The sequence below is a fragment of the Phalacrocorax carbo genome, chromosome 6, assembly GCF_963921805.1.
Source record: "Phalacrocorax carbo chromosome 6, bPhaCar2.1, whole genome shotgun sequence".
NCBI classification, from domain to species: domain Eukaryota; kingdom Metazoa; phylum Chordata; class Aves; order Suliformes; family Phalacrocoracidae; genus Phalacrocorax; species Phalacrocorax carbo.
In genome coordinates this window covers 46978827-47001504 of record NC_087518.1, presented here as the reverse complement: position 1 = coordinate 47001504, position 22678 = coordinate 46978827, and the positions used below count along the sequence as shown (strand labels likewise).

At 43.7% G+C, this 22678-nt stretch overlaps 1 protein-coding gene and 1 long non-coding RNA gene across 3 annotated transcripts in view; both read right to left on the bottom strand.

The window, feature by feature from the left end:
- Window positions 1-18391, bottom strand: part of FAF1 (Fas associated factor 1) — a 173776-nt gene extending 155385 nt beyond the window's left edge. Inside the window, exon 1 of one of the 2 annotated variants that reach the window (XM_064455119.1) lies at window positions 17974-18391. In XM_064455119.1, coding sequence (XP_064311189.1) covers window positions 17974-18018 — 45 coding nt within the window. In that variant the 5' untranslated portion in view covers window positions 18019-18391. Of the gene's footprint in view, window positions 1-4233; window positions 4333-17973 lie in introns of those variants that run through there. The other variant, XM_064455118.1, reaches the window with a different exon arrangement.
- Window positions 18392-21068: 2677 nt separating this feature from the next.
- On the bottom strand, window positions 21069-22511 carry LOC135313940 (uncharacterized). Its single transcript, XR_010373445.1, has 2 exons — window positions 21871-22511; window positions 21069-21793 (listed from the first exon to the last, which is right to left on the bottom strand). It is a non-coding gene; the product is annotated as an uncharacterized LOC135313940 (long non-coding RNA).
- Window positions 22512-22678: the final 167 nt, after the last annotated feature.

The window sequence follows — 22678 nt, the reverse complement described above, 5'->3', positions numbered from 1 at the left end:
AAATTATTAAACACTTATACTACCTTAAATGGGAGCACAAAAACACTTAATACTTAAAATGATGTTTGAGATGGTTGAAATATTTTCTTCTAAAGTCAGAAACAAATATATAAACCCTACTGTCTCCACCATCATGTTATACCCCTAGTCACTCTGGCTGTTACACAGTGCAGTGCAGTGTAAGAGGAAAAGAAGGTGGCAAGTATGAATTTTTGATTGTAAAAGTGCTAACTTACCACTGCATGTACAAATGAGCACCTCTTGTGAAACTATTTAAAAGGAAGACTATATAATGAAACCTTTACAATGTTTTCCTTTCAAACAAAACGCTTGCATGTTGTTCTAGCCCTATACTCTGGCTTTACCTAGTTCAAGAAATCTAACAAAATAGCATTTTTAAAGTAGTGATAATATTGCACAAAATGGTACTGTACATTAAGCTTAATTCCAAATACAAGAGAGCACACCTCTGTTCAGCAAAAACCTTGATGCAGCATCCTGCTTTCTTTTTTTGATACTCAGACCTTTACAACTATTCAACTTCAGCAGGCAGAGCATATTTGCTGCCATTCACATTGAAGGATATTATATATTTCACCAGAGGGGAAAAACCGAAACAGTTAAATTTCTTTCTGGAATTTGTCTTGCATTTTCACCAAAGCTATGCTCTGTATTCAAGCACACAAGATGAGTTCAGACTTTTACAAGATCTGAAACATGATCATGTTCCTTCTGCTCCACCACACAGTTACATAAGAAGTTTATATAAAGTTTATATGAAACCACATTAAAAAACCCAATCTTTCTACAGTAATAATACAGAGTTAGATAGCAGCAGCAAACAAATCAGTTTTCCTGATTCCAAAGATCCATAGTCATGTCCTTCCTTTATGTGATAAAAAGAAAAAGGGGGCAAGGCACAGAAACAGACACTTTCTTTTCTCCCAAGACAAAAAAAACATCAGGTCATACATTTTCCATTCTCTGACTTTTCTCCCAATTTACAACAATGAAGAAATAATGTAGAAAAGAAATCCCAGATAAATCCAAGGCCAACTCTCTCCTCCCAAATTCAACACTGAAGAATTCCATGCATATGAAGCATTACATGCAGTATGTCTACACAAAATGGACCAGTCTGGAGGACTGCAAGGATCACAAGAAGACATTTTAGAGATCTTTTTGCCTGTAGAGGGGAGGCAGCAGCTTCTATTGATCCACAATGCTCTCATGGCCAGATTGACTCTCTCTGGAACAAGACAAAATTTCTTCCATTGCTCACAGCATGTTGTGTTAATACTGAATTTCACCCACTTTGCACCTGGAGTGCTAAAAAATTTTAGAAAATACAGTTTTACTCTTCAGAAGCATCATTTTGCCTTCTCTTCCATTACTTCATGCAGTTACTTCTGAAGTTAAAAATGAGACAACACTAATGCATTCCCTAGCAAATGCAAAGGTTATATACCCTTCCACCAGGTAATTTCTGAAATCACAGGAGGGTTCATACTACCATAAACCTGCCACTGAAATTGATGTCAACAGCTCTGCTGCAAAGTAGTCTTACTTTAAGAAAAAGTTTTGCAGAAGTGGCATTCTGAGGTTCTGTTTACAGTTAACCAAAATGCACTTCAAAAATCTAGTCATTACAGAAATAAACTTACTATTTCTCATTTATCAGCCCTGCAAACTCTGCATGACCTTTCTAAGAACTAAGTTGTGTTCCAACCTACAGTAACAAGCCAACCAATAATGTGTTGTTTTTAACCATGGGCTGTGCAGATGAAATTGAGGCGAGGGTACCTAGAATTCAGGGCTCAAATACCAGTTTTAGTTCTTCCCTCTTCCATATTACTCTTGCAGCTCAGCTGACTTGCACCTGTCCATATGCACACTCTTAGCCCATACTAACTGCAGATCAATTCAGCTCACTTTGGCATACTTTTATTTTGAGACAAACTGAACAAAATTAGCTTACCCTTCTGCCAGAGCACACAGAGAAAGGAGTTACCTCATCACAACAGAAGCGGACTAATTAAGCAACTAATTCACTTGTATGTCTGCATCCTTCTGAAATCCTCTTGTTGGGAATTTACAATCTAAAACAGAACCCTGCTCTTTCCCTCTTAGCAATGCAGAGTCATTGGGGTAACAGGAGCAGACAGGTATAAACAGTAACTAAAATTTAAAAAAACATCAGAATTCCTAATAGCCAACAAAAGCAGTTTTGTTGAAAACCCTCGGACCATTTTTAAGGTCACTTATAAAATTTAGTTTTGAGGAGTTCTAAAACTAAAATTTCACTTTCCAGGTGGACTGTTTTTGCTAGTTGTCAGTAAAACAGAAAACAAACATTCCCGAATGACGACAATGAATGAATGAGTGCTACTTATCGATGTAACCACAAAACACCCTGTTCATGTCACAGTTGCACCAAACTAAAGTTTTCCAGAATAATATTTCAACACAAAGGAGGATAATTGATTCAAACACCACACACTGCCATATACAAATCCCTGCCTCAAGTCATGATCTCATCACTGGCCTAAACATCAGCAAGACTTAAAAAAGTAAAAGTTTCCTTTTAACTGCATCATACCATGAAAGATGAATTCAGGACAATCATCTGATGTGTGCATTTTTAATCTTCCCTAAGAACTAAGAATGTAAGCACATAAGAGAGGTAGTCATCCCTCACTGGCAAGCATGACATGATGTCAAGGCCTCCTGGAGTGGCTGATTAGTCCCAGAACAACCTGGACTGCTTCTGCCTTTGCTTTCTGTAGGGAAACGCTCAGGAAACTGACAGGATCTGTAAGCCACAAAACTAACAAAGTCTGGTTCCTCGTGGGTTTGTCTCTCATCCCTAATTGCAAGGGCTGATTTAAGTTTTCCCTATGGCTGTAATATTTATATAAGCTTCTTTTGATAGACTTATTTCCGTGTTACCTGGTTGTATTTTCATTAAATTTGGAAGAATTTAATTGGTATGAGTCCACGGGTTCAAAAGTTACTTGTGGGGACACCTGAGCACCATAAGCCTATACGTCTTACTTTCTTAGGAAGGCAGACTAAAAGTCACAGCGTTTGCATAAAGGGGTTTTTGCTCATTTTTGTCTTTCATTCTACCCAAGAAAGAAGCAAACAAAAAAATTTTGAATTGGGAAAAAATCATCATGCTAAATTTGTGCAGAAACAGAAGAAAAAAACCCTTCAAAATATAGCAAAGTAGATGAGCTCCAAACACATCTTTGTTACTAAGCAAGTAAAGCAATACTAGTTCAGGAGAATTTTTTTTAATCACATATTTCATTCAGCTTTATTTTCATGAGAGACCTACCTAATAAAAGGCATTAAATATTTTAAAGGAAAATTCCTACCAGAATACTACTAACTCTTGATTCAATTAACAACCAGCACATCCTCCAAGTCATCAAACTGAAAGAAACAAACCACCACAGCAAAGGTAAAACCTTCAAGGCTCACTGATTTGTAAACCTTTACACATCAAAAAGACACCAAAAATTTTTTTCTGAAGGACAAAGGGGAAGAAAAGGTAGAACAAGTTCCTTCTCTTCCTCCTCTCTGCATTTCCTCTAAATCTAGGATAGCATTTTCACCCTTCACAGCAGCTCCAGAGACTGTGCAGTCTCTTCTGTGTTTTTTCAGACCACACAAGAGGAAAACGAATGTGAAGATGAGAAAACTATTGTTTTGCACTGAACGCATAAAATCAGACTCTGAAGATAAAGTAATTGAATGTTAAAACAACTTCCTTAGCATCCTGCTCTTCCAGGCCAGGTAAGTGTTTCCACCGGGCAGATTTAGATATGCATATAACTGAAATTTCAGAATGCTTCTCCAAGTTTTTTTCAGGTAGCTTTGCAGATTAACCATCACCTCAGTGATGGAGAGCTTACCCTTGGGAAGATTCACAGCTACCCATTAGGGGGTCCTATTTAACCGGCACAGTAACTTTAACCACTGTTACATAAAAGAGGCAAAGTAGTCACTGAAGAAATAATTCAGTAGTAGAAAAGTCAGAGGGCAGACAGACTTCAAGGCATTCAAGACAAACCTAGGAGGTGCCTCCAGAAAGTTATAATACAGGATGACAGACTTGCTCTTCTAAATCCCTTGCAGGGTGGTCTGACCCCAGCAGCCATAACAGCTGGATCTGGGTTTTGAGACCCTCTGTGACCCCCCACCTCCATAACACAGGCTTTAGCCTACCTCCACATCACAGGAAAGCAGCTGACTTCCCCATCTGGCAGCAGCTGCTGTTGAAAACACTCCTCCTGCACCTGCTGCAGACATCCAGGCAGTTGTTACACAGCAAAGCTGGAAGGGACAACTGCTGCTCCTAACACAGAGAGATGGGCTGTTACTTCTGCAAAAGCTGGGAAAGCAACAAACAGCTGTTGCTGACTCAAATACAGAGTCAGGCTACTGTTGCCCCGACAGATAGTGGGTGGCAGTTGTTGCACAGAAGCTGGAAGCAAATGGTATTTGGCAGCAAGGCAGAATTTATTTCACCTATGGCACCATTCCCCTTCTCGCCAAGACAAAATACAGCAGTCAAAAGCATCCAGAAGACCATATTCAGCCTAACAGCTAGTAGTTCAATATGGAGGACTTAGAAGTCTGCTTCTCTCAACATTTCTGTTGAAAAATTTTGTATTTCCTTCGACTAACAACTGTAGCTATATTTTCTCCAAACAGGGACAATCTCTAAGCTAACCCAAACTAGGCTTTAGCCTAGAACATTTTGCACAACAGGTTCAGGCCCATTAAAATCAGGCAGCCAGATGGCTGTGTATTACAGTGTGCACCACTCTCTCCTGTGAAAGTCAGCTGGAAAAAAAAAATCTCATTTTGTGCCTAACTATCTCCACATGCACTCTGCAGTTAACATCCTCAGCTGCAGGCTCCTAGAGTAATTTAGAGCAGATGCAAATACAGGTACCATGCTCAGTCCACTGTCATAGTTTAATCCTAGCTGGCAACTGAGCACCACACTCACTCCCCCCAACCCACAGTGGGATGGGGGAGAGAATTGGAAGAGTAAAGGTGGGAAAACTCATAGGTTGACATACAGTTTAACAGGTAAAGCAAAAGCTGCACACACAAACAAAGCAAAACAAGGAGTTCATTCACTACTTCCCATGGGCAGGCAGATGTTCAGCCATCTCCAGGAAAGCAGGGCTCCATCATGTGTAACGGTTACTTGGGAAGACAAACGCCATCACTCTGAACATCCCCCTCTTCCTTCTTCTTCCCCCAGCTTTATATGCTGGGCTTGATGTCATATGGTGTGGGATATCCTTGGGTCAGTTGGGGTCAGCTGTCCTGGCTGTGTCCCCTCCCAGCTTCTTGTGCACCCCCAGCCCACTCGCTGGTGGCTGGGGGGTGAGAAGCAGAAAAAGCCTTGACTCTGTGTAAGCCCTGCTCAGCAGTAACTGAAACATCCCTGTATTATCACCACTGTTTCCAGCACAAATCCAAAACACAGGCCCATACTAGCCACTATGAAGAAAATTAATGCTACCCCAGCCAAAATCAGCACACCCACATAACCAAAAGGATAAAATTGGAGCCATAGCTCCAAGTACCCAGAACAGCAACAAACTCAGACAACTGATCTCCAGGGTAGAGTCGCACCAGTTGTCAGCTACATTTTCCTCTCTTGCTAATATCACATCCATCTGTCTCAGAGTAAGACTAAGCTACTGTGATTCCATCTGATGCCTAGTCTTCAGACATTGAAACAGCTGATACAGACACTCCTGCGCTGGATGAAAAAGGGGAAAAAGAGCTTTCTGCCATCAGCATTTTGTTGTGACTGCAGCTCCGTCCATCTTTTTAATATTTATATAAAACTACAATGCCCAAAGAAACAACTACACAAGACTCAACAGGTGAGATCATCTAGGAAGAAAAGCTTTCACCCTTTGGGATCTCCTACAAAACCCCAGGAAGCCAGCATTAATACATCTCCATCTGCTGCAACTGCCCAGACAGCACCCTAGGAAATGCTTACTTTTGAAAGAACCCAATAAATTTTTATCACTAGATACAGCAATGCAACATGAGCTAACTCTATTCCATAAAGATATATGAGTCTTTAAAGAGAAATCAAAAAGTCTGGCAAAGAACCAATATTGTAAAAAAAATTCACTATCCCGTCAGTAACCTACTCTTCAAAAGATAAGAGCTTAAGAGGGTGGAAAACTCTTTTTGAGCATAGGCCATGAACCTGCTCAGGATGGCTGAATTCCCCAGTTCAGCAGCTTTAAAACACCACCACCACACACAGAGCTGTCCTTAATAGCATAGGAGATACAGCAAAGGATATTGCTGATCTCCTTGCATACTTCCCCTCCAGTATAACCAAAATCTAGTTTACTGTTTTTCTACCTCTTCAATTAAAACCAGACAGATCAGTTCACAGACACACTTCAGCTTCCCCTCAGGTTTTGCATATCTCCAAAGGCAGAGTCTGGGCAGCTTGTTCCAGTGCTTCACCACCTTCACTAGGAAATTTTTTTTCTTTACACTTAATTATAATTTCCTTTGCTGTAACCTGTATCAAGTGCCTCTCATCCTCAGACTGCACAACTCCAAGAGAAATCTGATTCTATATTGTCTGCTGTCACCCACTGTATAGATGAGAGAGCAACTAGATCCCCCCTTAGGCTTCTCTTCCAGGATACACAAAACCAGCTTCCTTAACCTCACCTTTCACAAAACATGCTCCAGCCTCCTCCCCACCTAGGCAGCCCTCCACTGGACTTGCTTCACCTTGTCAGTGGAGGGACTGATACTGGACACAGTACTCCTGGTAGTAGTGGTCTCACCAGTACCGAGCAGAGAAGGAGAATGGCTTCCCTCAGTCTCCCGGCATACTAGTACACTATGTGGCTACTACTTCTACTAGAAGAATCTGTAATTCTCTTTCTAAGCATTCCTAATAAAAATCAAGACTTCTGGATGTAGGTCTTTTAAACAACTCAACCCCAAGTTTCCTGTTCCTAGAGTGAAACATAGTACCTTCCTTCTTTTTCCCATCCCTTATAAGGAGAATGGCTCAGTAATAAAAGATAATAATTAAGTCTGTAGAGCAGCCAAGGGCAGCTCCAGATTGTATCTGCTAGAAGTCTACTCAAACCCAGAAAGCTTTAGGACACTAATTCACCTATGACATATTAGCATGTGAGAAAATTATCTTGAAAATTCACACATACACTGTTGCAATGGTAATTACCTCAAAGCAACTGAAACAAAGCGTAACAGCTGTTACCCAAGAACAGGTAAAGTTAAAACATTATGCTCAGCCAAGTAAATAAAGGCTTTAGCACCATAACATCAGATTTTGGGTCCATGTGTAACTCCCCTCTGGGCTATCAAGAGATTCAGCACATTTGGACACTCACACTGAGATTTTTTCTTACTTCAGCTCTTCTCATCCCAGTGTCCCCGCCTGTCTCAGGACCACCTTCACAGACTGCAACACCAGCTACCTACACCCCTCTGTGGCATCCCCTCTCATTCTAACCTTGCAACAACCCTACTGATGTAATGAGACTGATCTTGTTATGAGTCATCCATGTATTAAATTAACTTTTACTTCTTTCTGTTTCAGACAAACACTTGAAAAAAACATCCAGGCATATCGACTGAGACACAAACTGAAAGGTCACCTACTGCAAGCATCTAAATGAAGAGATAAGAATGCTTCTCTGTTTTTACATAACTCAGAAGACCATCTGGTAAAAAATAAGCAGATTCACCAGCTGTTCACTTAACAAAAACAAGATAATACAGTTACCAGTATCAGAAATTGAGAAAGGGTTTAGGCAAATATGCCAGGCTAGAGTTTTGCCCAATGCATTTCAACTCCCACCCCCTACTATTTACAAGCTTCATCATTCTACTATTTGAGCACCAGCTTAAGCAAAACTCTGAAGTGAGGAAGTGTTAGTCCCTTTCTACAGGAGGAATGGGCTTAAGAAAAGAAAAAAAAAATGTATTTCTGAAGGTCACAGAAGACATTTCTACCTATTAGTTACCAAGCAGACAAGAGTGAACTTTGCCCATGCTCCAAGATGACGGCAAGCCTTCTGAACAAAGCAAGCAGGGTACAAAGTCTAAACTGGTAGCATGAAGCTCTAACCACTTCTTAGCAGAACTAGCTAACTTGGCACCATGCTAACCACTTTCAAATGGTTTCCAGCAGACTTTGAACACGCTGAAGACTCTGGAGCAAATTCTGCTTCCAGAATACCATGCAGGCACATCCCTAGGAAGCCCACGAGCTGAGCCAAGACATGAACTCTGGTCTCCCAAGCCCCATGCTAACACTCTAGTGTTCAAGCCACATGCACTACACACAAAGAGCAGTGCTAAAACTGAATTTAAAAAACAAAACAAAAGTCAGTACCCATTAATTAGTACTCTGAACTACTAAACCCATTTTTTCTTTCCTGAAGACAGCCTTTACCCAACAACGACAAAATGCTTTAGTTAGGATTATCCCAAGGTTTCTGTGCTTGTTTAACACTTTGATAGAAGTATCTCAGTGAAGGTAGAAACCCCAAGATTTCCTGAATCAGTCATTTTGTGCTCTTACAGCATCTTATACATTATCACATAAGAAGAAAAACAAATGGAAAACAGAAAAGAGCTGCAGGGGTCAGACAAACACTTTCGGTTACTGGATGTTTGCAGTCATCTCCTTTCTCATTGCCTCAAAAGCAGTAGAACCTCAAGAACAAAGAAGGCATTTTCTAGATGAGCACACACAGGAAGAGTACTAATGTAAGAGTACAAAAGATACTTTACTCAACATTCCATAACCACTCATTTGGGGGGGTGGGGGGGTGGGGGGTGTTGGTTTTTTTGGTTGGGTTGGGTTGGTTTGGGTTGGTTTAAAGAACAGGCCCACAAGGAATGGGCCACAAAAATGATCAGAGGGATGAGACACCTCTCCTTTGAGGACAGAGTTGGGGTTGTTCAGCCTGGAGAAGAGAAGGCTTCAGGGAGACCTTATTGCAGCTTTTCAATACTTAAAGGGGGCTTATAAGAAAGATGGGGACAGACTTTTTAGGAGGGCCTGTGGCAACAGGACAAGGGGTAATGGTTTTAAACTGAAAGAGGGTAAATTCAGACTAGATATAAAGAAGATTTTTTCTGTGATGAGGGTGGTGAAACACTGGCACAGGTTGCCCAGAGAGGTGGTAGATGCCCCAGCCCTGGAAATATTCATGGTCAGGTTCAATGGGGCCCTGAGCAACCTGATCTAGTTGAAGATGTCCCTGCTCACTGCAGGGGGGATTGGACAGATGACCTTTAAAAGGTTTCTTCCAACCCTAACCTGTCTATGATTCTATGACATAGTCTTCAAAACCTGGAAATGGTATCCAAAATAGGAAAACAGAAGAACACTGAAATCCCAGCAAAGCACAGGTCACACCATAATGCAGGCCAACAAGGACTGCAAAAAACCCCCACTTCTCTAAAGACATAAAAATTATATAAGCTTTTAAAAGCATCGGGACAAGGAAGCCTGCCAGCAAGTCAGTGGGACCAAAGGAAGAAGATACTAAAGGAGTAGTCAAGGAAGGTAAGGGTATATCATACCAGTGAAATGGATTCTGTGCGCTCATATTCACTACAGTGGAACTTAGGGACCATCCTATAACAAAGCTGCTCTTTACAGAGAACTCTCTCATCCTTAAATGTCAGTAGAGGTATATAGAACAAACTACCAGGACCAGAATGTAGTCCCCCAAATTTTAAAGGAACTTAAATATTAATTTTTTATAGTAGACCGCTCTTTATATCAGCCTTAATTAAAGGTTAAATCTATCTCACATTCTCACAGTGCTCATATTAGCTTTCTGGTGAATTTTATTGCAGTGCCAACGAGAAGGGGTTAAGATTTCTACAGTTCAGACAAATTTGACTACTGTACCGTAAGAAATAGCACAAATTCCAATAAAGTACATAGAACACAATTAGTATATACATGAATACGTGAGACACACTGAGGAAAAATTAACACAGCTTTTACAGAGCAAACACATATCACAAAATTACTCAGATGTCTCTGAAGAACGCAAGACTAACTCAAGCTGCCACAGTTTATTTCCAAGGACTTATAACAAACCCTATCATCACGTTCTTAAAGTGCTGACTTCCAGAAACTACGATGAAGCAAATCCATTCAAATCCTGTTTCTTTCGGCTCTTTCCTAAGGACCAGCCACTGCTGCAGATGAGACATTAGGCCAGCTGGGTCTTCGATCTGAGCTGATGTGGCACCTTTGATATTTGCCCACACAAACAACCTGACCTTTAAAAAAAAAAAAATAATAGAGGTGACTCAGTTTCAGAGTTCTTGTCTTTATAAATTGCTTCCTGCAATAGGTAAAATATGAAACCTACATAAAATAACTCAAGGGCTAACATACACTGTTCTGGTTTCAAAACATCTCTTAAGAACTTCAGCTTTAATGAATTATCTTTTGAAAGCATAACTACTCCTGCAGAACAAAGACCTGCTCAACCAGTCAGACACAGAGGACCAGTAGCTGACTGCTTTGATAGACCAAACAACATGTAACACAGACATTAGGGCTTTGGTTTCCTCTTTGAACAGTTTGTTTTTACAATTGCACATTATCTAGTCAGCTCTAAAAAATGGGCTTAATTAGTAGGTATCAATCCAGCCAGAAAGCATGTCATTTCCTTTCATCCAAAGGATGAGGGACGAGTAAAATATTAGGTACTTGCCCAGGCTTTTTATTCTAATTCTTACAGTAGTTAAAAGAAAGGACTCATCTAATGGTTGCCCTACAAATGCACGAACTTATCCACCGACTAGAAAAATATGAAGTCCTATCAAAGATATGCCATGTAGTTCCTTAAATACGCTATTAAACCTTGTTTCTAGTAGGGAAACATGTAAAAACTAGGCTTGCAATGCTTAACTGAATCATGACAAGTGCCCCAATAGAGGGGGAAATTCTACCCTTTCAGACTTCACAGCACCAATGCAATATTCTTAAGATGGGAGATTCTCAGGACCCTGTAAGACATGTAGCCACTTGCTCAAATCCTCAACCTCTCCTTTCCCACCCCTCCTTCCACACAAAAATATGTTTACTGTAAATGATCCTTGCTTACCAAAACATAATTGCCACGTTTTATTTTCAATGTGCCAAATAACTTTCATATTACTTTTCTATGAAAGCACATTCCTAGCCTCTGGGATTACATATAATTAATAATTTCAATATTATAATTAGTATTAGTTGTCATGGCATTTGAAAAAGGATCCTACAGCTACCACCTCTCAATCTGTTTCAGTGACCTACTAACCCAAATACCTATATGAATGAGCTGATGGAAATGGTGACATGATTACTATGATACGAAGAGTCTTTTCAAGGTAATTGAATGAAAAGAGCAGCATAAACCTCTTTCTAAAGATGAATCGGTGCTCCAGTGGTAAATTATTTAGGTTCTTACAGCAACATTGTAATGCACACAAATCATAATATCCTGTTTCTTCTCTATAAACGTCAGATAGTACTTCTAATTAACTATCTGTCCTTATGCAAGAGAAATTAGCTAGCTTTTCCTTGAATATCTATCAGTGGAAATATCCAAGTCATCATGCTTCTAAATGGACATCACTCTTACTCCAATTTCTTATTTGTGACTCCGGAATCTTCTTCACCTTCAGTTTAAAAGCCAGAAAGGCGACTAGTAAATCAAACTAGCTTTGTTCTGATGAACGTGAGCTTTGGGATTACAGCTGAGTCTGAAACTATCTAAAGAAATTAAACTATTGATTCTTCAGAAACACACAAAGAACAAATTAATATAAGCAATTGTCTTGGTAGCAGAAAATGACAATGGAAATAACCAAAATAAAAGACATTAAGCATGCAGTATGCTTTTATCATGTCTCTTGACCCTAAGGCCATTTACAGCAAACAAAACCAATTGTGTTGCAAGCCAAGAGTTCCAACTAACAGTTTCAATGCTGTTACTGACAGCATTGTAATGCACAAAATTATAAGAAGTGATAAAAATCAACAAGAATGAAAAGGAATTCTAATCCAAATGTAAAATAAGGGGCCTCTTAGGTATGAACTTCAACATTGAAGGTCCTACGGTCTTCTTTTTTAACACTGAAAAACAGCCCTGCTAACTATTTCAAAATTTAGCTAAGGACATAGTAACCTATATCCACAAATAAGATCAGGTAAAGCAGTGCTGAGCATCTTGGCACCTATTAGAAAGTTAGCAGAGTCCACTCTTACCAAAACATACTCAGTATGAGGGGGTGAAGAGACAAACCTATCTCTCCCAAACCCTGATTTCTAACCTACAGAGTACTGGATTTCCTTCCAACTACTATGGAGAGAACTGCAGCACTCAGTCCAGCTGGTGTGCTCTGGGAGCGCCCACTGCATTATATTCTACGGAGAGGCCACACAAAAGAACTGTTTGGTGTGAGCAAGACTGAGGTTTTAAGCTCAGACAGATCTGAACACATATAAAACCAGATATTTACGTGCCTAGGGAGACTTTCTGATTAAAATGTAGGCCTCCAAGAACTTTAAACGTAAATCGGAGAACACTTTCCAAAGATTTAAACTTTGATTGGAAGTTTCTTCAGCACCTATTTTTGCTGAGGAACTTGTTCCAAGTAAATTACCAAACACTCCACAGAAAGTCTGCAAAGAAATCAAGAACAGTCTTTTCTGCTCCAATGTCTTAATGATAGAACAACACAATTCCTTTCAGAAATCAATGTTAAGGACATCAACTTTGCTATTTGTTCAAAATCCCTTTGTGGATGGTTTACCCTTACATAAAATGGTTGAAACACTCTTTCTGGTCCCCAGCATAAGACACAGTCCAAGGCAAAAATCACGGGTACTGACTCAAAGCTATTCCTGTATCTGCCCACCTTTTCCACCCATCAAATTTTCATACTAGCAATAACTTAGAAGTGACACAAAACCTGAGCTAGCATGGCAGCACACACAGAAGAAAGCAAAGCTTCCTTGGCACACGCCCCCCCAAAAAAATTAATACACACGTAAATTCTGCACATAGACTGTTAGACAGTGAAAACAGTGTGCATAGCAGAGATAAACTCATACAGGGCTGAAGCAGACAGATGTTTTTCATAACCGCCAAAAAAAAAAACCAACACCCCCCTTTTGAAATATATCCTGTCGGTTATTTAACAGTACTGTGTTTCTTTAGTTTTAGCCATTCCAGAAGGAAACAAGTAGTTTGAATTATAGTTAATTTTTTTTTAAATAAATAAATAATAAACCGATGTATCAACATCATGGTCAATTTTATGACTTCAAAAATTATTATATAGCATGCTTTCTCACCTTTCTGTAACTGATGGCAATGAGGTTCTTCCTTCCCAACTCCCCCTTGCTCCTCCCCAAAACCTCTGGTTTTATGAAAAAGATTGACACAAAGGTGGTTTGAAAAACTATATTTTTATATACATTTGTGTGAATCATACTAAAGCAGTCTACTACTCAGTTAAAAAAAAATTGTAAAAAGAAAAAATTTGACATAACTTTGTTTCACAGTGAGCACAGATGGAAGACATAAGGAAGAAGAAAACCATTAGATATCTGTTGTTTCAATGAAAGCAAGGGTTTTTGAGTTTTGCCATTCCATTCTTAAGTCTTCCCATTCAGACCAAATCTTGAGCTATTTATTTATGTGGTCAATGAAAACTGTGAATTCCATTAAAAATTTCTTTCTGAAGCTCTATGTGCCAGTTATTCTTGTAATATATTGCCACACAGGAGCTGACAACTCCCACAATACTCCAACCCTCAGGCTCACTCTACATTTAGGAATTGTGGTGAGGACAACCATATAGCATGAATAAAGTGGTCCTATAGGTGGACATAACTTATAATGACAAAAAGATATTCTTGCTAATTTTAGTCCCCATCATAAGTGAAGCTGCAAAAACAGAAAAGTGCTAGCACACAAAAACATCAACGTCTGTCATTTCTGCCAATACGCAAAGATTGTTTTTCATTCCCAAACAGTTTAACAATGCCAATTTAACCAAGGTCAGTGCAACTAAAGTTTGCAATTAAAAAGACAAAAAAAAAAATTCCTTACAATGAAAAGCGGACCAATACGCAGTGAGAGGAAATCTCTTCAAATGCAAAACTGCATAGATTATTAATATATTTGTGTCACATGAGTACCTGAGTATCCCACTGGAGATGGAAGAACATTTTGCAGTTAAACACAGCCAACAAAAGTAGAGCAAAATGTTAACAAAAATTGGCAGAAATTATATACGCTTATTTCCCCCAGTATGTGAGGTATGTTGCAGCATCACTCTTTTACCAATTCACATGCAGTTACCTTTTTAAAGAATTTATGCTACAAACACAAGTTGTTGGTTTTTTTTTTTTCTATGGAGTTTTTCCTATATGCCAATGACACTTTGTGGAGAAATTCTGAATTGCATTTAGTAAACCAGCTAAAACTTGTTTGTGTGCTTAGCTCCACTACTTCAGCTACTTCCACTGAAAACAATCAGACTAGTCATGTATAAGGCTAAGCTTCTGCATAATCTTTCCTAAGAGAGGACCTAAGAAGGAAAAGTTAGACAGGTTGCTTATACAGCCCACATGCATGAATACGTACTTTGTACTCCCTGGGTAGCATACAGTAACCTCATTAAAAAAGGAGAGGGATCGAAAATTATTATAAACCACATAGAACACGCTTAAATTGTTTTGAGACATTAAGAAACAATATTTTGGTAGACCATTTACTGTGTTTTACTCTATAGTTAAAATATTTTACAAAATTATTCAATGTTTGTATGCATACATACGTACATCTACAGAATATCTCTTAAAATTATTTCTCTTCAGTACCTTAGAATGTAGAAGTAACCCTTGACAACAATCAGAGCTAAAAGGAAAAAACAAATGCAATACAAGATCCTGTTCAAGTTAAAATCAATGGCAGAATCCCTAATGGCTTTGAAAGACACAAAAATAAGTCCAGGAAAGCTTCACAAAAGCATCAAACATCAGTTTAATTATGACTTCACTGAATATTTTTTTTTTAATGGGGAGGGAAAACTCTTTCAAGTTTTACAAGTTCAAAGACCACTGCTCTATCCCTCTTAAAAGTAATTTGGGAAAGGTGAGCCTGAAATGGTGATGCAAGTCTCCCGCTCAATTTAATGCAGCAAAGATTAGCTGAACAAAACTACGAAGAATTGCTTTTAAAATTTCCAGTGTGCACAACATTCTTCAACAAGACACCTCAAAACAAATATAGAAAATGGCAGCAGAATTCTGAGAAACATATTTATTAATTAAAAGGTACAGAAAATATAGAAGGGAAAATCATGCAGAATTCCTTTGCACATAACATTTTCTTTTCCATTTTAAGTTCTTAGTGAATGAGTTCCAAATTCCATCAAGTATTTAAAATACCCAAAATCCTTTACTGTTTTGTAACAGCCTAAAGATATGAGGCCTTAACTAGCATTGAGGATGAGGACAATGATTGACATTGTCCTTTACAAATCTGAAGCTTTAACAGCAAAACAATTGACAGTTCAGTGCTTCAGAATCAGGTAGATGCTTGAGATGTAAAAAAAAAAAAAAAAGAAGAAAAAAAAAGATGAAACAGATAAACAAAGTTGTCTGCTGAAATACAGGAGGAAAAAGTTTGGGCATTTTTAAATGAGCATTGTTATACGATAAAGTATTTCCTGGGTCCTAGGTTCAGACGCATTATGTCATCCTGGATCTACAACTGATTTCTGTGACTAAACCGCCCATCTGCAAGTGTGCTATAATACTTACTTGTCTTCATGGTACCAAACACAGCAGTTACTCTTATGCCTTTACTACCTGGTTTCAAAACCCAAGCACAAAAATACTGCAGAACTGCAAAATAGCACTGACAGTAAAAACTTGGAAAGTGGATACAGATTGAGAACTCTGTTAAAAAAATCTTACGTTCACCAGTCTCTAACTTCATCATCATGTGGGATTCCTGAATGTAAACCTATTTCAGGTAACAACAAGGGATTCCATAGGAGTCTGCCTCTACCAGTATGACTGCAGAATTGGGGTCCCAGTTTCCTTTTACACAGTGTATCGTTACTGTGAGAACTCCTTTATGAAACCCCAGCCTTTAAATTGAGGCGTCACTCCTTACACACACAGAAGTATCTCCATGCACAACAAAATAAAGGATCATTATAGAAACATTTGTTAAACGTTTTAATCAACATGGGTGTAAGATACTCAGTTACAGAAAGGGAAAACACTTCCCTGTTATCAGCTGGGAACTCCACGTTACGTCACTAAGATATCAGATACCTTTTGCAAAAGAGGAATTATGTAATGTACCCTACAGTCACCCTGCCTGTAATTCCAAAGAAACATTCTTGTTAAACACGCACATACACAGTGAATTAAGGGGTTACTTTTTTTGTTTTTACTAAATGAAATAGTTTCACTGCTAACAGCTGAGAGACAGTCTTTTAAGAAGTTGAACAAACAGACAGCAGTTTTACAACTCATTCCAAGGTTATCCAGGAGCCTATCCATGTAAGAACAAATGAACACTGCAAACGGACAAAGCTTAAAAAACAAAACAAAACAAAACAAAACACAAAACAAGCCATCAAATGAAAAGCAAATATTAAAAAGATATATTCAAATATGATCCGATACCCTTCCAAGCTGCTTTTGGCCCTCCCCACTATTTCAAAGGCATGTATCTTCCACTTGTTTGTCTACTTATTCTTAGAAAAATAATATAAAACTAAGCAATATGAAGAAGCAATATACAGAACACAGTAACCAGGCTCCTGAACACATCGTTTTTATTTAGAGAAAGACTTTATTCTGGGAATAAGATTTAAGAGTTTGAAGTTAAATTATAACCGTTTCGTAAGGAGGAGGGAAGGTAGCAAACAACTTTTAAGGGCATATTCCTCCTTTCTAAACAAACACATTGTTGTTTGGAATGGGGTGGAAAGAGTTTTAGTGCCATTGCAAGTCATCGGCTGAGGCAATCATGAAGTTAGTGTTGCTGTTATAAAGGAAACACCTCTGTTCAGTCTTAAGCTGTAGTACCAGCAAGTGATTCATTACAAACACTGTGACAAATCATGAGGAGTGATGAGTTTTGTATCCTCCCTGGCATCTGCCTCTTCCAAGTGAGCTGGCTCACAGCTGTCCCAGGGCCTGGGTGGTTGTAGAGGGTTGGAACAAGCAAAGTGGATGAAAAAGCTTTTTTTTTATTATTACAACCTGAAACTCTCTAAGTTAAAAACATTTTGTTCACACACCTTGAGAGAAGAAAGCACATGTTCCCCGTTTTGAAAAGAAAGAAAGAAAGAAAGAAAGAAAGAAAGAAAGAAAGAAAGAAAGAAAGAAAGAAAGAAAGAAAGAAAGAAAGAAAGAAAGAAAGAAAGAAAGAAAGAAAGAAAGAAAGAAAGAAAGAAAAGAAGAAAAGAAAGAAAGAAAGAGAGAAAGAGAGAAAGAGAGAAAGAGAGAGAGAAAGAGAGAGAGAAAGAGAGAGAGAAAGAGAGAGAGAAAGAGAGAAAGAGAGAAAGAGAGAAAGAAGAAAGAAAGAAAGAAAGAAAGAAAGAAAGAAAGAAAGAAAGAAAGAAAGAAAGAAAGAAAGAAAGAAAGAAAGAAAGAAAGAAAGAAAGAAAGAAAGAAAGAAAGAAAGAAAGAAAGAAAGAAAGAAAGAAAGAAAGAAAGAAAGAAAGAAAGACAGACAGCAGGCTTTAGAGAGGGGGCTTCACACCCACCGCCCTGGACCTTCCCACAAAGAACGAGCAGGACAGCAACGAGGAGAAAGAGAGAAGCAGCGAGAGGCCACGGTTGTGTGGCGGCGGCGGCGGCTTGAAATTTACCTGGAAATCAGCCAATATCATTTCTCGGTCCATGTTGGACGCCATTGCAGCCAGCTGCGTCCCCGGCTCTGCTCTGACCCGCGCACCTAGAGCTGCTGCTGCCGGCGAGGACGGAGCAGGGTGGGAGCTAGGAGCTCATCGAGGCGCCGGGCTCCTCTCGGGCTCCCGCGGCGCCCCCGGGCTGCCCCGCCTGGCAGCTCCGCGGCGGCCGGGGCGCGGCGGCAGCGGCAGCGGCGGCGGGCAGAGCGAGGGGAGGAGGGAGCAGAGAGAGAGGCGGGCGGGGGGCTGGGAGCGGGCCGGGGCCGGGAGCGGGCAGCGCTGCCTCAACTGCTCGCCCGGGGAGGAGGAGGAGGAGGAGGCAGCGCCGCTCCCTCCCTGCCTCCACAGCGCCTGTCGCACATTTTGCCTGTCATTGAGGTCGCAAAGAGGCGCTTTGCGGCCGGCACGTGACCACCCTCCTGTCAAGCGCTGGCGAAGCCGGGGGAGGGGGGTGTGGCCGCGCCTATTCCGGCAGCTCACCGTGACTATGACCGTGACCGTGACCGTGACCGCCGCGGCCCTGCCACGGCCCCGATTGCGGCCCCGATCCCGGCGGGAAAGGAAGAATGGAGGGGAGGGGCCGCGCCGGGTGGCGGGCGGCCCGTCCGGGCGAGCGGCGGAGAGAGCCCGCGGCCCGCGCGTGGGCCCTCCCTGAGGGGACGGACCGCCTCAGCCTCCCGGGAGCAGCGCCTGCGGCCCCGGCCCGGCCTCAGACCCGGGAAGCGGCTCCTCCGGGCGGGCGGGGCGGCTCCGGCCCCCGGCTGGGCCGGCCTCGGCGCTGCCCTGGCGGCTGACACCCCCCGCCACCCCACACACACACACACCGCCAGTTGGCGGCGGGCGGCGGCTCCCCGGGCCCGACGGCGGCGCGGCGCGGCCCGGCTGGGCTCCGCCGCCGGCTGCGGCCTAACGGGTCGGCAGGGCCCTGTCCACAGCGAGTCCGGGCCGGGCCCGCCGTCCCGGGGCGGGCGGGGGGAAAGAGGGGCCGCGGCGGGCGGCTCTGCCGCCCCGGGCGGGAGCGCGGTGGCACCAGCGGGTGCGGTGACTCGGTGCCCGGCGCGGTTTGCGTCTGCCCCGACAGCCCGTAACGCCGTGCTCGCTGCGTGACCCGATCCGCCCCGGCCGGGGGACGCGCACCGGCGGCGGGGGCGGGAAAACGGGAACTTTTCCCTGTCTCAGAAGGACGAAAAGCATTCAGAGCTTTCTGAGCCAGCAGGCTCTGACCTGCACAGCGGCCCTCGCTCAAGCTCAGCACGGAGTGAGGTACTGTAAAGTGCAATTGCAGTCTATACCACAGAGAAATGGGGGGAGGGGGATACGTAATGCAAATCTAGCTGTAATTAATGCTTTTTAAGTCTGCTTCCTGTAACCTGAAGCCGTTCATTTACCCCCGTATCGCTGGCGTTAAACAAAATACGCATTCGGGCACCAATTTGCTAATTAGCCCAACAGGTCTTGCTCAGCGCTTTGTACGGGTGTCGCAGCTACCTAAGGTCACAAAGAGCTCAAGCACCTTCCTTACTAACGAAAGCCAATAAAGCTACCTGGTTGTATCTTTGAATCAAGTTCTTTTGCCTTGGATTTTAGGAACCACAGCTCTTTTTTTTTTTTTTTTCTCGTCCTTTTTCTCTCCCTTTCTTTCTGTGAGGGTGGCAGGCACCGGGGAGAGCGCGGCCGCCCGCGGCGGGGTCCGTCGGTGGGGAGAGACAGCGAGCGAACTGCATGCAGACGGGGCGCCTGGAAATCAAACTGTACCTTCAGGAGGGTCCGTGTTCCCAAGAAAAATACTCCTGGCACGGTTTGAAGCCTGTCTGCGGACGCCGCTGGGGAGGAGCGTGGGCTCCGGGGCGCCCGGGGCGGGGGTCTGACGGCGGCGGAGTCGCTCGGGGGCTCCAGGCAAGGCTGAGGCCACACTCACGCCACGGACGACGCAAAGCCAGGGCGTCAGAGAAGTTGGGGGTTACATTTTATCGTGTTCCTGCTCTAGTTTATGTTGGCGGAGTTTGCCAAGAGTTTTTTATTGCTTGCTGACGTTGGCTTAACAATTCCAGCTCCCCACCACCGAGTGGAGGGACTACCAAGTAATCGCCCTCACGCCTGCATTTTCCCCCCACCCACCCCCAGTTGGATGTTACAGACAGTTCTGTACTAGCTACGAGGTGTGGTGCAATGCCCGGGACAGCCTATACTAAATTGCAAACAAATCCGCCCACACATTACTAGAGAGTAACTATAATAAAGGCTGAAAAGCGAGTTTTGGCGATTGGATTAGAGCCAATTAATTCCTGGCACGAACTGGAGCTATAGGTATGTTGTCAGGATTAGTTACACGGCGTTCACGTCTATTACAGTCACGTTTTAAGTACCGATATCTATATTAGATCAAAACAGGAAGGATTTGATCCAGAACGTGAAGAAAAGGTGAAAAGCTGCACGTGCCCCACGTCGCAGGAAGTTCACGTTCAAGTCACAGCGAAAGTTTCTGTTCTCCTTCTCGCAAGCCCTCGCTCGGGGGCGGCTCTGCGCCCCCGGCAGCGCAGCCAAGCCCCCCGCGACCCCCGGCGAGGACATCTCCCTCCAGAAGGTGTTTTGGCCGCTGATTTTGGAGCCGATTGGGGCAACTCTGGTTTAGGAGGAGTGCATTTATCATTCTTGAGAGGAAATGTTTAGGATTAACGTGCTGCTTTCTGCAAAGACTTTTGACAGACCCGCACGGCGAAGGTGGTTTGGCGGCGTTTTGTGGCCGGGCAGCCGTACTTGCAGGAGGCCTGCAGCACCCCGGCTGCGCTCCACTTCACGATTTTTGTTAGGTGGCACGGTTAACTGAGGATGGGGGGTTATTCTGAACTGTGGAACAACAACAAAAAAAAAGGGGGGGGGGGGCTGTTGTAAGACTTGAGGGTCTAGTTCTGCAGTGAGCTAGCAACAAGCAATGCCACCAACGCCTGTGGATTTTAGGCACCGATCAGTCACAAGACAAGCCATTTATAAGCCGTCTGACTGAATATTCGAAGTTTTGCATGTAAATTTCTTCCTTTTGCAGAAAAGCAACTATATTTGAATACATGGGTTTTATTTATACATTTACCTTTCTCGAGTTAACTGAAAGAAATCATAATTCATATTTTTGTTTACAAAACTGTTAGCACCATTGCTTCTGGCCGAGAATTATCATCATGAGGCCCGCAAAAATGCGCGCTTTTTTCCCCTTTCATGGGAGTGGGAGCGGGGGTCAGCGGCGATTTGAGCATAGCTGCTTTCCCTGCTCCGTGTGTAGGCGGTTCGTTACTTGCCCCCTTTGTATCTTCACAAACAAGCGTGGGTGGGGGAATCGGTACAGGAAAATGTAATTGCAAAGCAAGAAGCGACCGACGTTGAAAGGAGAGCCAGGCGCAGAAGCCCTGCCGCCTCCCTCCAGCCGCCCGGGCCGCAGGTTCATCCCTGCGGAGCTGGTCGTGCCTGGGGCGACGGTGTCTGTCGGTCAGGCCGCGGCCGCCTCCCGCCCCGCCCGGCTGCCGCCGCGGCTTCCCCCGCGGGGCAGCGCCGGGGCAAGCACCGCGCCTGCTGCCACGCAGGTTCCCTCGCTGACGCGCCGCCCCGCGCCGCATCACGCGTGTTTACATTCAAATTCGCTTTCCCGTAGCGTCCACGCGGAAAAGGGACGAGCGGGGTGCCCCTGCGGCCGATAGGTTACGCGTGCTTATCGGGGAGCCATGACATTGCATCCTACCTCCCGGAGGGTTCGCGTGGGCAGGACTCAGCCTTCCGAGGGTCCCTGAAACTTAAAGCAATCCGGCCGTTAAAGCACTTTTATGACATTAAACGCCGTCAGGCAGAACGGCAATGAAATCTCCGTACGTTACCACCGTCCCTTCTTCGCCCTCCGAAGGAAAAGCGAAGCCCTCACGTCTTCTCGGTGGCCGGGTGCGTTTCCCCCTCAAAATGGCACTTTCAAATCAATCAAGGACACCAGAAACGCGGAAAGGAAGGAGTGCTGCCGCGGACGGTCGCCTTCCACCGCTAAGACAACTTGACATTGACCCTTCATCCTTGACCTTGTCTTTGGGGAGAGGAGCTCGCGTCGCCGCCCGGGCGGACCCCGGCCCCGGAGCCGCTGCCCCGCGGGGTGCCGAGCGAGGCGGCGGGGCCGGGACCGGGGCCGGGGCCGCTCCCCCCGCGGGCAGGTGGAGACCGCACCGCCGCCGTGCGCCGCCGCTGCCCGGGGAGGAAGCGCCGGACCGAGCCGCGGCGGGAGGCCGCCCCCCCCCCCCGACCCCCGGTCCTCCCGCAGGGGCTCCCGGCACTAAATCCTCCTTTTGCCTTTCATTCTCCCCACACACACACACCCCCCATTTTCCCCCCCTAGGCCTCAGCAGCGCTCCTCCTAAAAGCACCCTGTTATGACTGTGGAGGGGCAGTGCCGTGCCCGGGCTGCAGGGCAAGGGAACGACACAAGGGGCCGGGGCCGGGGCCGGGGCCGGGGCCGGGGCCGGGGCCGGGGCCGGGGCCGGGGCCGGGGCCGGGGCCGGGCGAGGGGCGGGTGCGCGCCGCTGCAGGCCTTCCTGCCCGGCCGCGCCGCAACTCCGCCGCGCCTCCTTAAATCTCTGCCGTTAAAATGTGGGCGGGTGTTTCAACTCAAAAAGCGCTCAAATTTTTTTTCTTTTCA